Source organism: Pristiophorus japonicus, chromosome 4, assembly GCF_044704955.1.
Source record: "Pristiophorus japonicus isolate sPriJap1 chromosome 4, sPriJap1.hap1, whole genome shotgun sequence".
Lineage (NCBI taxonomy): Eukaryota > Metazoa > Chordata > Chondrichthyes > Pristiophoridae > Pristiophorus > Pristiophorus japonicus.
Genome location: NC_091980.1, coordinates 160,328,907 through 160,345,709, shown reverse-complemented (window position 1 = coordinate 160,345,709; position 16,803 = coordinate 160,328,907). Strand labels below are relative to the sequence as shown.

Sequence of the window (16,803 nt, the reverse complement as noted above, 5' to 3'; positions counted from 1 at the left end):
AAAGTTTAGCATAACTTTCTTGCTTTTGTACTCGATCCCTATTTATGAAGCCAAGGATCCCTTATGCTTTTTTAACCGCCTTCTCAATTTGTCCTGTCTTCTTCAAAGATTTGTGTACGTAACTCCCCAGGTCTCTGTTCCTGCACCTCTTTTAGTTTATATTTCCTCTTCCAAAATGGATCACTTCATATTTCTACATTAAATTGAAGACAACTGCCATGTGTCTTCCCATTTCACCAGTCTGTCTATGTCCTCCAAGTCTGCCACTATTCTCCTCACTACCTACTACATTTCCGACTTCTGTGTCATTTGTAAATTTTGAAATTATGCCCTGTATATACCCAAGTCATTAATGTATATCAAAAAGTTCAATAACCAAAAATTGGGAATTAATATCAAATGATCATGACTTTTCCCGTATATACCAAGTTCACCAGTTTAGTATACAATGCATAAAGTTATTCTCTGTCACATATATACTAGCATAATTTCCAGCCAAATCAAACGGCCCATTTGTTTTTTTTTTAGAATGCTAAGCTTACTTTTTTTCCAATAAAGCATCCAGCTGTTTCTTAAGCAGCTCTAGTGTTCTAGCTTCAGTCACTTGTTCCTGGCAACGTACTCCAGCTTTAACCTGTGCCCGCTTATCCTGTGTCCTTGTGTTCTTTGTGACAAATTGTGGCGACGGAGCTGTGACACTACTGTTCTTGGTTTACCAGGGTGATATGAAAGAAGTGTTTAAACTTAGGAAAGGATAGGTCAGAGTAGATAGAAGCAGACTGTTCCCAGGGGTCAAAAACAAGAAACCATAGCTACTGTAGAAGATTAAATGTGAGAGAAACCTCTTCACTCCGAGAGTTGTGTGGCTGTGGGATTCACTCCCAGTGGTTTGAGGCAGAAACTACGGCAACATTCAAGATTGCATTGGATAGATTGATGGAGATATGGGAATAGGGTGGGTAAACATGATTAGGGTTATTTTCTCATGAGGGTAAACACCGAAATGGACTGGTTGGCCAAATGGCCTATTTCCGTGTTGCAACTTCTGTTTATCTTCTCTATCCTGTTATGCATAGTTTATACCTCAATAAGGTCCTCTCTCGGATGTCTATTGCACAACTAGAGTCCTACCTTATCCCACCTCATAGTTTATCCCTCTAGTTTTTGGGGATCTGCCCTGATACACTCCAGCTCGATCTGAGGTGTCTTGGCTGTCACAATATTAAAAGTGGTGAAATTCTTAACCTTGCACGTTATTGAAAATAATAAACCCTGGACTGTGATTGAAGGTAATCATGAGTTTAACAATTTTTTTTCTCTCTTCCTCTCCTGGAAGCGTTGACTCTTGCTGGGGTATGGTAGAATACCATGGGGACTGACTGTTTTATTTTAAAATTTGTTCCTGGGATGTGGGCATCATTGGTAAGGCCAGCATTTTTTGCCCATCCTAATTGCCCTTGAGAAGGTGGTGATGAGCCACCTTCTTGAACTGCTACAGTCCTTGTGGTGAAGGTGCTCCCACAGTCCTGATAGGGAGTAAGTTCCAGGATTTTGAGCCACCGATGAAGGAACGGTGATATATTTCCAAGTCAGTTCCCATGTGCCTGCTGCCCTTGTCCTTCTAGGTGATAGAGGTTGCGGGTTTGGGAAGTGCTGCCGAAGAAGCCTTGGTGAGTTGCTGCAGTGCATTTTGTAAATGGTACGCACTGCAGCTCTGGTGCGCCGGTGGTGCAGGAAATGAATGTTTAAGGTGGTAGATGGGGTGCCAATCCAGTGGATTGCTTTGTTGTGGATGATGTTGCTCTTGTGTTGGAGCTGCACTCATCCAGGCAAGTGGAGAGTATTCCATCACACTGCTGACTTGTGCCTTGTAGGTGGAGGAAAGGCTTTTGGGGAGTCAGGAGATGAGACACTTGTCGCAGAGTACCCAGCCTCTGACCTGCTCTTGTAACCACAGTATTTGTGTGGCTGGTCCAGTTAAGCTTCTGGTCAATGGTGACCCCCCCCAGGATGTTGCTGGTGGGGGATTCGGCAATGGTAATGTTGTTGAATGTCATGGGACGGTGGTTGGACTCTTGCTTGTTGGAGATGGTTATTGCCTGGCACTTGTGTGGCACGAATGTTACTTGGCGCTTATCAGCCCAAGCCTGAATGTCAACCAGGTCTTGCTGCATTTGGGCATGGACTGCTTCATTATCTGAGCAGTTACGAATGGAACTGAACACTGCAATCATCAGCGAGCGTCCCCACTTCTGACCCATTGATGAAGCAGCTGAAGATGGTTGGGCCTAGGTCACTGCCCTGAGGAACTCCTGCAGCGATGTCCTGTGGCTAAGATGATTGACCTCCATCAACTACAACCATCTTCCTTTGTGCTAGGTATGACTCCAACCAGTGGAGAGTTTTCCCCCTTTTTCCCATTGACTTCAATTTTACTTGGACTCCTTGATGGCACACTTGGCTAAATGCTGCCTCGATGTCAAGGGCAGTCACTCTCTCCTCACCTCTGGAATTCAGCTCTTTTGTCCATGTTTGGACCATGGCTGTAATGTGGTCCAAGCGAAACCCAAACTGAGCATTGGTGAGCAGGTTAATGGTAAGTAAGTGCTGCTTGATAGCACTGTTGACGACACCTTCCATCACTTTGCTGCTGATGGAGATTAGACTGATGGCGTGGTAATTGGCTTGATTGGATTTGTCCTGCTTTTTTTGAACAGGTCATACCTGGGCAGTTTCCCACATTGTCGGGTCGATGCCAGTGTTGTAGCTGTACTGGAACAGCTTGGTTAGAGGCGCGGATAATTCTGGAGCACATGTCTTCAGCATGATAGCCAGAATGTTGTTGGGACCCATACCTTTGCTGTCTCTAGTAAACTCAGCTGTTTCTTGATATCATGTGAAGTGAATTGATTTGGCTGATGACTTGCTTTTTGTGGTGCTGTGGACCTCGGGAGGTGGCCGATATAGAGCATCCACTTGGCAATTCTGGCTTAACATGGTTGCAAACGCTTCGTCTTTTGCACTCATGCGCTGGGCTCTGCCATCATTGCGGATGGAGATGTATGTACATGGAGCCTCTTCCCGGTAGTTGTTTAATTGTCCACCACCGTTCACAACTGGATGTGGCAGAACTGCAGAGCTTAACTGATCCGTTGACTGAGGGATCGTTTAGCTCTGTTTCAAGCACGCTGCTTCCACTGCTTAGCATGCATGTAGTCCTGTGTTGTAGCTTCCCCAGGTTGGTAACTTATTTTTAGGTATGCCTGGTGCTGCTCCTGGCATGCTCTTCTACACTCCTCATTGAACCAAGGTGGTCCCCTGGCTTGATGGTACTGGTAGAGTGAGGGATATGCCAGGCCATGAGATTACAGATTGTGGTGGGATACAATTCTGCTGCTGATGATGACCCACAGCACCTAATGGATGCTCGGTTTTGAGCTGTAGATCTGTTCTGAATCTATCCCATTTAGCACGGAGGTTGTGCCACACAACACGATGGAGGTTGTCCTCATCGTGAAGACGGATTTTAGTCTCAAGGACTGTGTGGTGGTCACAGCTACCAATGCTGTCATGGACAGATGCATCTGTGATTAGTAGATAGGTGAGAACACGGTCAAGTAGGTTTTTCCCTCATTAGTTCTCTCCCCACCTGCTGCAGTCCTAGTCTAGCAGCTGATGTCCAGCTGAATTCTATGAGAATTAACACCAGTATGCTTTTATCGACACCAACACCATGGCTGCCCGTGCTTGCAAACATCGCACCACTACATCTATGCCACGAATATACAGTCTCCAGAGGATACAACCGCTACACCAGCAAAGACCTGCTGATCCAGGCCGACTTGAACAGCCTACCACCAACCCATCTCAAATCTTGACTGTCGCCAGAGCCCTTCAGCAATCTCCCCTCAGCCTTGATGACTGATGTCAAAATGCTTGGGAGAACTGTGACATGCGGAATGGATTTTTTATAGAGCACCCCATAGTACAACGTGAAGGATCAAACCTTCCTCGCAAACAGCAGATCAATCGCCTCAGAACTGGTCATGGTAGATTCTGTCACCTTCTCTGTAGATAGAAGATTAAAGCATCCCTACTATGTGACTCTGGAGCTCCTAATCAGATTCTGGAGCACATCATTGAGCACAGCCCTCAGGAAATTTGCAGGCAAACTACAAGATATCCACGCCATTACACTGGAAGCTTTGGCCTAGATATCCAACATAGATACTGACATTTGATTTACTTTGCTACTACTATACGAAAGAAGTCGTCTGGCAGTTATGTCCTTCAGGACTCAGCCAACTCGGTCAGTAGTGGTGCTACTGAGCCACTCTTTGTGATGGACATTGAATTCCTTACCCAGAGCACAATTCTGTGCCCTTGCTACCCTCAGTGCTTCTTCCAAGTGGTATTCAACATGGAGGAGTACTGATACATCAGCTGAGGGAGGGCGGTAGATGGTAATCAGCAGGAGGTTTCCTTGCCCATGCTTGATCTGAAGCCATGAGATTTCATGGGGTCCAGAGTTAATGTTGAGGATTCCCAGGGCCACGCCCTCCCGACTGTATACCACTGTGACGCCACCTCTGGTGGGTCTGTCCTGCCAGTGGGACAGGACATATCCAGGGATGGTGATGGAGGAATCTGGGACATTGGCTGGAAAGTATGATTCTGTGAGAATGACTGTCGGGCTGTTGCTTGACTGGTTTATGCGACAACTCTCCCAATTTTGGCACGTCCCCAGATGTTGGTGAGGAGGGTTGACTGGACTGGGTGTGCCGTGTCCGAAGCTGGTGCTGAGGTCGATACCGGGTGGTGCATCGGTTTTATTCTTATTGATGTTTTTCGTAGCGATTGTGTACAACTGAGTGGCTTGCTTGACCATTTCAGAGGGCAGTTACGGGTCAGCCACATTGCTGTGGGTCTGGAGTCAGATATAGGCCGGACCAGGTAAGGACGGCAGATTTCCTTCACTGAAGGACATTAGGGAACCAGATGGGTTTTTATGGCAATCCGATAGTTTCATGAGTCATCATTATTCCAGATTTATTTAGTTAACTGAATTTAAATTTCCCAGCTGCTGTGGTGGGATTTGATCTCACATCTTCAGATCATTTATCCAGGCCTCTGGATTACTAGTCCATAGCCACTATTCTACCATTCCCAAGTTAGAAGTGTTGGCAAGCTATATGACTGGTGGGGTTCAGGCTGCATAATACCTGACCCTGACCCTGTCCTCTCCAAGTGTCCACACGTGCACATTTCCAGCCACGGTCATTGACTTGTGATCAGGAGCAGGAAATCGTGACTTATTTTGCCCAAACTAGAAATCGAGCTTGGGACCTTTTGCTCTGTATACTTCTGTTACACACTGCTTTTACCAGCTGAGCCATGTGATGTCTTCTCTGTTCCCTTAAGTCTGATTATATTGTAACATGCTTCAAATGCTTGTTTTATGTAACAAAAATAATCATTCATCTGCCCAGCATCTAACAATTTTTCCATGTACAAATATCTAACAGGCTTGATTTAATCATCTCTGGCTTCCTATGATCATGTGACAATGGTTTGAGGAATTGCTGCAAACAGACCACATTGTGACCAATTCAAATCTGCTGACAGGAAATGTGCTTGTCTCAATTATACTGTACTGTTATAGTATCAGTGTCACCTATTACTGGGCTTAAAACAAAATTCAGTACACATCTATGACTAGCATGTTTCCCTTTTCCCCTCCAAACAATTTGGGATAGGAGCAGTTCTGTGATGGTATTTTAACCCGTCCTTATTGTAAGTTGGGTGTGTGTGTGCACGTGCGCACATGTATATGAAAAGTTGTGGCATTGTACGCATGCCAGATACGAGACTCCCTAAGCAAATGCTTTATGCGGAGCTCCTTCATGGTAAACGAGCCAAAGGAGGACAGCGGAAACGTTATAGGGACACCCTCAAAGCCTCGCTGGTAAAGTGCGACATCACCACTGACACCTGGGAGACTCTGGCTGCAGACCGCCCGAGGTGGAGAAAGTCCATCCGGGAGGGCGTTGAACTCTTCAAGTCTCGGCGCAAAGAGCATGGAGAGGCCAAGCGCAGGCAGTGGAAGGAGCGTGGGGCAAACCAGCACACCGACCCCTCCCCTCGACGAATGTCTGTTCCGCCTGTAACAGGGTCTGTTGTTCTCGTATCGGACTGTTCAGCCATCAAAGAACTCACTTTGGGAGTGGAAGCAAGTCCTCCTCGATTCTGAGGGACTGCCTATGACGATGACATGTATATATGTATGCCAGGACACAGCTAAATGAATGTGGCTTCCTTTTGTTGAGCATTTCATGATTAGGCATTCTGACCTATTTGCAAATTCATGTGTTTCTCAGTATAGGTATAATATAATTTTCTTGTTAATAAATCAGAATTCTATGGGGAAAAAATGTTTTCTGTGAGAGACCCAATACAATGTTTTCCAGTGTCGGTGAAATTAAGCATTGTTTGTACAACAGTTTGTAACGTTGAGAAACTAATATAAAGTGACAGTTATATTGGAGGACACCACAAATATTGACGACAAGATAAATCAGAAAGTAGTGACTGAATAATACCAGACTTTGTTTTAATTGTTTTTTGCAAGAGGATTTTTGAGGTCCTGGGGAAGAATGAGTTAGAGTAGGAGATGGTGCAGTGAGTTTGAAGTGTATGCACAAGTGTACGTTTAATAACCCTGTAGGATTTTGGTGTGCATAATGATGTGTGTTAGTTTCATTGGCCCCAAGTTTCCACATGATTTGTTCCTGATTTTTAGGAGCAACTGGTGGAGAACGGAGTATCTTAGAAATCGGAATTCTCCACATTTAAGTTTTCTGCAGTTCTAGTCAGGTAGAACAGTTTCACTTTTGAACAGAATTTTTTTTTCAAAAGGGGGCGTGTCCGGCCACTGACGTCTGATTTGAAAGTTTCCACAGTGAAAACGCACTCCAAACTAACTTAGAATCGAGCAAGTGAAGATTTTTGTAGGCTTGAAAAAACCTTGTCTACACATTAAAAAATCAGGCACAGGTTACAAATTAGGCGTCGGGAACAAGGTGGGGGGGGGGGGAGAAGGGAAGTCATTAAATTCTACAATAAATCCTTAGCTGTACTTATACAAATATTATACAAATAAATCCAACCTGAATAAAAAATTTATAAGCAAAGAAAAGATTAAATAAACCATGTTCCTACCTGTGTGAAAGTGCTTCAGGCAGGCCTTTCAGGCAGCGGTTTGCCGTCGGGACCGACCGACGGCAGGGGGAGGCAGGGAGAAGGCTGCAGGAAGCCTCATTACTTGAGGCAGCCGTTTGCCGTCGGGCCCGACGGACGGCAGAGGGAGAAAGCTGCAAGAAACCTCAGTGCTGATCATGGAAGGGCAATGTGGTTTTATTAAAAAATTTTAAAAATTGAACAGCTACAAAGAATTTGAATAGTCTCAAACAAGTGCATGTGTCCCGTTTATCACAGTCTATCTTTAATTACAGAATGCACTCCCTCACCCTCACACACAGAAATTCAAATACAAGCCTTTGCAGGGGTTCAATAAACAAATTTTCACTTTTTCTGCAGCACTTTTTAAAATGGCTGAGTGCCAATGTTTCCTTCAGACTGCGCATGCGCGAACGCTCCAACGCACACGCGCAGGGTTGCCGGCACGAAAAAACTCATTTCAATTGTACCCGCCCCCTCCTACTTACAAAATCGACGCGAGTAGTAGGCTCCGCCCCCTGGGCGCCGCGCCAAGCAGACATCGAGCTGCAAAGCGCTCGAGAATAGCGTGTTTTTTCAGCTTGGAGGGGCGCCTGTTTTGCCGCGTGTGGAAACTTGGGGCCATTGTGTTCATTTAAGCAGTGAAAATCATCCAGCAGTGCACTTTTAGATTTTTGACATTCAAAATGGGAGGGAGCATTTTGAGCTCTAACACTAGGTAAAATAGTATCTCACAAAAGTAACACATTAAATCATACTGGAGAAAGTGAGGTTTTCCTACAAAATAGAGGCAGCAGGAGACCAACACCAGTGACAACACTGGTATGTGAGTGGTGGTAGGTGGTTTCTAATTGCATTCAAATATTTTCTCTCCCTACAGAAAGTAATATTTATGTTCATGACTTACTCACATTCCAACAAATTACGATGGTTACAAAGGCCAAAGGCGCCAGTCTATTCTCATGTGACTTGAAGGTAAGAGGCAAGGTGTGCAAAACTGCAGTTTTCCTTATGCTCTGCATGACTACGGGAAGTTTCCCCAATAACAAATCTGAAGATAATGGTGATGCTGTGCACAACATACTTTTTTGAATTGGGCGCCACTAATAATTAGAGAGAGAATATGAGAAAATGAGACTGTGTTCACTGCTGGCAATGGTCTTCCCATAAGCAGACGAACAGATTTTTTTGGAAAAAACAAACTCTTTACCACACCACCCCTGGCCACCACCCCCCTTCCAAAGCATTCTGCCCTCCTCTGCTGAAGTTGCTGTTTTTTGCTAGCGTACACCTACACACATGCAGACATTTCTCCAGTACCTTGTTCAAGTGGTCTGGACAGTGATGGCTTGGAGGTGAAGTGAGTTAATAGATGGCAACTGCCAGTTTACACCCACATATAGTTTAATTAAGAGGGGGAAAATAGAGTATGAGAAAAAGCTTGCCGGGAACGTTAAAAACTGACTGCAAAAGCTTCTATAGATATGTGAAGAAAAAAAGATTAGTGAAGACAAACGTAGGTCCCTTGCAGTCGGATTCAGGTGAATTTATAATGAGGAACAAAGAAATGGCAGACCAATTGAACAAATACTTTGGTTCTGTCTTCACGAAGGAAGACACAAATAACCTTCTGGATGTACTAGGGGACCGAGGGTCTAGTGAGAAGGAGGAACTGAAGGATATCCATATTAGACGGGACATTGTGTTGGGAAAATTGATGGGATTGAAGGCCAATAAATCGCCAGGGCCCGATAGTCTGTATCCCAGAGTACTTAAGGAAGTGGCCCTAGAAATAGTGGATGCATTGGTGATCATTTTCCAACAGTCTATCGATTTGGGATCAGTTCCTATGGATTGGAGGGTAGCTAATGTAACACCACTTTTTAAAAAGGGAGGGAGAGAGAAAGCGGGTAATTATAGACCGGTTAGCCTGACATCAGTGGTGGGGAAAATGTTGGAATCAATCATTAAGGATGAAATAGCAGCACATTTGGAAAGCGGTGACAGGATCGGTCCAAGTCAGCATGGATTTATGAAGGGGAAATCATGCTTGACAAATCTTCTGGAATTTTTTTAATATGTAACTAGTTAGAGTGGACAAGGGAGAACCAGTGGATCTGGTGTATTTGGACTTTCAGAAGGCTTTTGACAAGGTCCCACAAGAGATTGGTGTGCAAAATCAAAGCACATAATATTGGGGGTAATATACTGACATGGATAGAGAACTGGTTGGCAGACAGGAAGCAGAGAGTCGGGATAAACGGGTCCTTTTCAGAATGGCAGGCAGTGACTAGTGGAGTGCTGCAGGGCTCAGTGCTGGGACCCCAGCTCTTTACAATATACATCAATGATTTGGATGAAGGAATTGAGTGTAATATCTCCAAGTTAGCAGGTGACACTAAACTGCATGGTGGTGTGAGCTGTGAAGGGGACGCTGAGGCTGCAGGGTGACTTAGACAGGTTAGGTGAGTGGGCAAATGCATGGCAGATGCAGTATAATGTGGATAAATGTGAGGTTATCCACTTGGGGGGCAAAAACGTGAAGACAGAATATTATCTGAATGGTGGCAGATTAGGAAAAGGGGCGGTGCAATGAGACCTGGGTGTCATGGTTCATCAGTCATTGAAATTTGGCATACAGGTACAGCAGGCGGTAAAGAAGGCAAATGGTATGTTGGCCTTCATAGCTAGGGGATTTGAGGTCTTACTGCAGTTGTACATGGCCTTGGTGAGGCCTCACCTGGAATATTGGTCTCCTAATCTGAGGAAGGATGTTCTTGCTATTGAGGGAGTGCAGCAAAGGTTCATCAGACTGATTCCCAGGATGGCTGGACTGACATATGAGGAGAGACTGGATCAACTGGGCCTTTATACATTGGAGTTTAGAAGGATGAGAGGGGATCTCATAGAAACATACAAGATTCTGACGGGACGGGACAGGTTAGATGCGGGAAGATTGTTCCCGATGATGGGGAAGTCCAGAACCAGGGGACACAGTCTTAGGATAAGGGATAGGCCATTTAGGACTGAGATGAGGAGAAACTTCTTCAGAGAGTTGTTAACCTGTGGAATTCCCAGCCGCAGAGTGTTGATGCCAGTTCATTGGATATATTCAAGAGGGAGTTAGATATGGCCCTTACGGCTAAGGGGATCAAGGGGTATGGAGAGAAAGCAGGAAAGGGATACTGAGGGAATGATCAGCCATGATCTTATCGAATGGTGGTGCAGGCTCGACGGGCCGAATGGCCTACTCCTACACCTATTTTCTATATTTCTGTTTCTATATGCACTTTCCAACAGAAGTCACCAGATACTTTTCCCTTCCTTTTTTAATCCAGGGGCACTGAATGCAATTGTAACACTCAGCTGAGCATGGACCAAACTTGGGACCTTCAGGTCAGCATGGCTTAGTGCTACACTGGGCAGTGCCTTTACCTACCATTGTATTCTGGAATAGAGGCGCAGAGTTTAATGTTATGCATGGATTTGAATCGCTAATTTACCGTGCACAATCAGTTTTAAGGAAGTGGTCCCAGTATACTTTAGCGCATTTCAAAAATGAAGTTCTGCAGAATGACGACTTCAAAATGTGTTTGTATGCTAGGTAATAACCTGTATTGCCTCATTAAACCCTTTATTTTATATTTTCTCCCTTGCCACCCCTCTCATTTTTATTTTAGCTTTGTCTTTCTGCCTTCCCTTGGCATTTCTGCTTCGCTTCCCCCAGGAAGGGAAGAGAAATTACTCCCTATGTTGAGGTGGGTGAGATTGCAAATCTGGTTTGTGGGGAACCCAGTGAGCTGTACTGCTGCTTCTGCTTTCTTAACTAAGTTTTCATTCATCTTTTACCTTGATAATTTTTTTAACTAATAAGCCAAGAGCTATGTCCTTCATCTACAAAACTGATTGTTGGCAAATTTCTAATTGCTGTTATGTGGCTTAGTGTATAAATGCATGTGGCATTTCATAATCGGCAATATTCTGAGGACGACGGACAGAAGGACTTTAATAGTATTTAGAGCTTGATTGGCTGCCCCCTTCTCTTCTGGAGACATTGACTCCTTGATGGGGTATGTTTCTATGGTTGCCAGACACCTGTAGTAATTCACCCATGAGCTGTTTTTGCTTGAGCCTAGATGATGGCAGGCAGCGCATCTGAGCCTGGTTCTGTTATTACCTGATACACACAGATATGCATGTGTATATTTATGTATCAAAAGCAGGAGCCATTACCTATTTTCCCTTTCTCTAACTTGAATACAGAGGCTAATCATCTTGCCACTATCTTGCCTGAGATCAGCAAATCCAGTAGAATCCTGGGACCTTTCTTCTGGCTGGGCTGTGTAGCTCAGTCATTCATTGCCTTAACTAGCTGAGCCATTGGAGGACCCCTGAAATAAAGTTTGATGCTTGGACTTGAAAATTTGTTGTAGTTGAGGAAGATCTGGTTTCAGTGATGATCGTATGCAGCCATATATCTACAATAGTGAAAGTAAAATTGCTAGTGAATAGAGGGTCAATTTATGAACTGGATTTTTAACTCTTAGATTTATGTTACATGGTACACTAAGGTATGAATGTTACATATTAGCATGTGTGAAAGTTATATATACTCTGCAGAAGTTTTGATCCAAAATCGGAAATCCGACCAATTATTTGCATCTTGGGATCAATTGGTAACATGTATACTGTGTTTTCAGCGATCTGACGGTGATGATCTGATTCTCAATATGTGTGTAGCTGTGAAGAAGAAACTACAGCTCTACTACTGGCAGGACCGGGAGTTCCATGAAACACAGGTGAGGCATCCTCAATTGAGGAAAGCTCCAGAAAAATGACCTAAAAAGCAGTTTATCTGATGCTTATCTGGAATCTATCATCCTGAGGAACAAATAGAAGTGCAGTAATGTTTTAGTACAAAATTAGCCTTTTGTTCCATCTTCACAAACACAGCATCAGTTTCCACATGTACGCTGACGGCACCCGGCTCTACCTCACCTACTTATCTTGACCCCACTCTTTCTAAATTGTCACAGCTTGTCTGACATCAGTACTGGATGAGCAGAAATCTCCTCCAATTAAATATTGGGAAGACTGAAGCCATTATTTTCATTCCCCATCACAAACTTTGCTCCTTAGCCACCAACTCTATCCTTTCCCTAAAATCTGTCTGAGGCTGAACCAGACTGTTCACAACCTTAGTGTTTTATTTGACCCTAAGATAAGCTTCTGACTATATATACGTGTCATAATTAAGACAGCCTATTTCCACCTCTGTAACATCCGCCTCAGTTCATTTGCTGCTGAAACTCTCATCCATGCCTTTGTTACCTCTCGACTTGATTGTTCCAATGCATTCCTGGCTGGCCTCTCACACTCTACCCTACGGAAACTTGAGGTCATCGAAAGCTCGGCTGCCCGTGTCCTAACTTTCACCAAGTCCCGTTCACCCATCACCCCAGTGCTTGCTATTCTACATTGGCTCTCAGTGAAGCAATGCCTTGATTTTATAATTCTCATCCTTGTTTTCAAATTTCTCCATGGCCTCGCACCTTTCTATCTCTGTAATCTCCTCCAGCCCCACAATCCCCTCCAAGATATCTGCGCTCCTCAGTTCTGGCCTCTTGAGCATCCCTGATTTTAATCGCTCAACTGTTGGTGGCCGTGCCTTCAGCTGCCTATGCCCTAAGTTCTGTAATTCCCTCCGTAAACCTCTCCACCTCTAAGATGCTCCTTAAAACCTACCTCATCTGCCCTAATTTTTCCTTGCGTGGCTGTCAAATTTTGTTTTATAACACTTCTGTGAAGCGCCTGGAGACTTTTTACATTAAAGGCACTATATAAATAAAAATAGTTGTTGTAGTTACTATTCACAATGGGCTGAATGGCCTCCTTCTGTTCTGATTCTATGAAACAGAATATGATTACCCAAAACCTTCAGGTGCTTTGATACCACAGTGCTCCAAGGTGACTTAAAGCACTTGAGCTTCCCATCTCCATTTTCTGCACAATTTTGGCATAATTCATTCATATGCAAGGCTGAAAGAATAAGGAAGGATGTTAGGTTGCCTAATATAAGTGTGCTCTTCCTCATTCTTTGCACATAATTTAACCCCTACACACACAATTACCTCCCTGCTTTCTCCTTCAAACCTCTGACTTTAAAGTTTAAACTCCATATTATAATAGTTTAGACCTTGTGCTGCTGAACAGAAAAGGGATATAATTAAATTCTTTGGCTTGTTGGGAGACCATATGATTGTGTTTCCTAAATGGAGTAAAAGTCCTACAATGCCGGTGTACTGTCCATTGTTTATATGATGACCTATTTCCTAGCCTGTACAGTTCATACAGGTGTATAAGTCGGACTCCTCAGCAAGGCAGCGAAGGCAGATAGTGCAGATTAATTTGACAGTTGGATGACTTTTTTGGCAAAAGAAATGATTAATGTACATAAGGGAGAGTGTGTAGGGTGGTAGTTGTTTTTAGACTTCAGAGCCAGTCTGCTGAGCCACAATATGATGGCCCCTATATGTTACTATATTAGCTGAAGTACATTCAATGAATGAGGAAGACTATCTGCAGTAAGTAATCTAAATCAATTAACATCTGTCTTTTATTGTTACAGGCAGATTTCAGTGTTCCTGATGTTCCCAAATCCATGGCTTGGTGTGAGAACTCCATTTGTGTCGGCTTTAAGAGGGATTACTATCTTATCCGGGTATATAGGTTGAAGCTTTTTAGGACTGCAGTTTGTAAAAATTCATTTTAATAGAAAACTATGTCTACAAATTGTGAATTTCCTGTGGCGTGCAATAAAAAGCCCAGTGGGACTGCAGAAACAGATGGCAGGATGGACAATGAGGGCCATCCATGCATTCCACTATTTGCTGTAGTTATGACCTAACAAAAAAAATTACAATGTTCTAAGATTCAACGGTAAAAGAATGAATACCATGGAGTTGCTAATCAAAGATGGCAGAGCATTACAGAAATTGGGGAAACTCGCCACTAATTTACCTGTGCCTTATTAGTCTTTGTTCAATTTAAAACATGCTAACATGTAACGGCTCAGTTTGAAGTTGAAGCAATGTTATAACAAACAAAATGTGATTAAGGCCTAGAACTTGGGGCACATGATCTCGCCTTCCTTGCATTTCTTACCTGAACATTCCTGATATTCTTCAATCATCTCCAATTCAGTATAGTCATCAGCTTTGCTGGATGGTTGACCAATCTATTGCTTCTGGTGACAATGCAAGTGTAGTTGATCAGTTGGACTCTGGACATTCCCCAATGAGATTATTTTGTCTTCTTTGCTAATAAGTTTTAGCTGAGCACACCAGGAAAAACCCAGAAATGTCAACATTTGAATTTGCACCATAACACTGGATAAACAAAACAGCACCGATGCATGCAACAGACATTGGTAAATGCAACAGCGTTGCTGTAGCTTAAAATGATTCCCAGTATGAAGCACATCACTTGTTCTCCCTTCCCCATCTCATAATTATATTAATACCTACAATATGATGCAACATTTCCCAAAAGGCACCACCACAGCTCCATTCTTTGTTGATCTCCATTTCTAAAATGGTTTAACATGAGGGCATGGAATTCTCCACCCAGTCACTCCACCATCAGTGTCAGCACTTTCAATATCCGTCATGGACCCATGGACAGACTGATATGTGCTTGTGCTGCAATGAAGGTGTGTTCAGAGCTGCCCTGAATGAAAACTAGCTCTAAATGAAGTTTATTTTCGGTTTATGAAATTCCCTTGAGCAGAAGGGAGCATAGTGAACAGATCATTTCATCCAGGCATAACTATTCCTCCTTGCCATGAATAGTCCACGATAGTTCTTTCTGCTCGAGAGTGGGGTGCAAAGTTCTATGTTCTCATTTGCCATCTGCTTATGTCCAAATACACAAGCCCATTGCAAGTTTAAAATGTTGAATATTGTCATTCTAATGTGCAGTTACAGATTCCTGGAAGGGTGGGAGGGAGGTAGATTCGTATTTGGTTGTTAGCACGGGCCTGAGTGTAGCATGTGCGCACTCATCTTGGGGCAATACTTAAATTCTCCATATAGTTACTAGGTCATCTACTTCATAAAATACATTCTCAAAAGTATTGTCATTAGCATGCTGCAAATTATAGAATGATGAAGCGGGAGAGATGGAAAAAGGATGGGTAGGATTGTGTGGCCACCCAGGAACACATCTGCTGGCTGATGATAGAACAGCAATGGTTTAATGGAGGTTGTGGTCAAGTCATTTCAAACCTGCTGACAGAGTTGGTGAGAGGCAGCAACTTGAGTGTGATTGGGGGGGGCGGGGGGGGGGGAATTATGAAAGGTGTGATTTTAGTCTCGAATTTGTTATAAACAAAATACAATTGATTCATTAGATACAAATTTATCTGATAGAGGCTGGTGAGATTTCCAATCTTCATTTTTGATTGTTCCAGTCAAGATGGCTCGGTGCCCTGTGGGGAATTGCCTGAATTCCTAATCGCTATTTCCCCACATCAATGCAATCTCGTTAATTGAAAAGATGTTTTTACAATCACAGGCAATGATTGGGAACAAGGCATATGGAAAAGCGTGATTGTAAAAACATTTGTTGCCAATCTCTACAGTGGTATGGATCAGTAGTTTATTAAATAAATCCAAGTGTGTGTAAAACTCTTTTTTTTTACATGCTGAGATTGCATTGTTGTAGGTTGAATTGATTTTGAATCAATAACTTGTACACAACCTTTTCTTCTTACTGATCAGTTGGATGGCAAAGGCTCAATAAAGGAGCTTTTCCCAACCGGAAAGCAACTAGAGCCCCTCGTGACTCCCTTGGAGGACCAAAAGGTTGCAGTCGGGCAAGATGACTTAACAGTGGTTCTGAACAAGGATGGAGTCTGCACTCAGAAGTGTGCCCTGAACTGGACGGATATCCCGCTCGCTATGGGTATGTAAACTTTAAATAGATTGTTCAAAGTTCTTGATTCTTTCTAATAGATTTTTCCATTGGATCCCTGTAAATGATTTGCAGGGTACTTTGTATGTTATTACTTCATACTCTTGGGTTACAAAGCTGTAAGGATGTTGACTGATGGATAAAGCCCAGATGGAGAAAACGGTATAATAATTGATTTATACGAATTGATTGATGTTAATTATGTATTTTTTGGATTTTTTTTTTTTAAGTGTTTTAATAGGGTTTAAAATAAACTTACCTTAGTGGATAGGGTTTTTAAACATAAAAATGTGTATTTAAATTTTATTTTTATGTTTTAAAACTCTTTCGCTGGTAAAAGTAGGCTATATGCGCCTGCTTTTACCTGGTGCAAGAGTTTTAAGGCCATTCGCTGGGCAATTGGCCCAATCTCACCCCCGTCCTGGCTGCAGGGATACAGAGGATCTGTCAAGCCAAAACTTGACAGATCGGTAAGCCATTTTTTCCCCCAAAAAATGGCTTTTGTGGAGCCTTGCCGGGTTTTCCTTACGAACCCAACGAGGCTGGAATTTTAGCCCCAATAACTTTCAAAGGGGAATTTGATATATACTTGAA

General features: G+C 43.3%; 1 protein-coding gene across 3 annotated transcripts in view; it reads left to right on the top strand.

The window, feature by feature from the left end:
- Nucleotides 1-16,803, top strand: part of vps39 (VPS39 subunit of HOPS complex) — a 126,607-nt gene that overhangs the window by 35,206 nt on the left and 74,598 nt on the right. For 2 of the 3 annotated variants that reach the window (XM_070878748.1, XM_070878747.1), the window contains exons 5-8: nucleotides 8,117-8,223; nucleotides 11,937-12,035; nucleotides 13,865-13,957; nucleotides 16,017-16,200. In XM_070878748.1, coding sequence (XP_070734849.1) covers nucleotides 8,117-8,223; nucleotides 11,937-12,035; nucleotides 13,865-13,957; nucleotides 16,017-16,200 — 483 coding nt within the window. The remainder of the gene's footprint in view (nucleotides 1-8,116; nucleotides 8,224-11,936; nucleotides 12,036-13,864; nucleotides 13,958-16,016; nucleotides 16,201-16,803) is intronic. The other variant, XM_070878750.1, reaches the window with a different exon arrangement.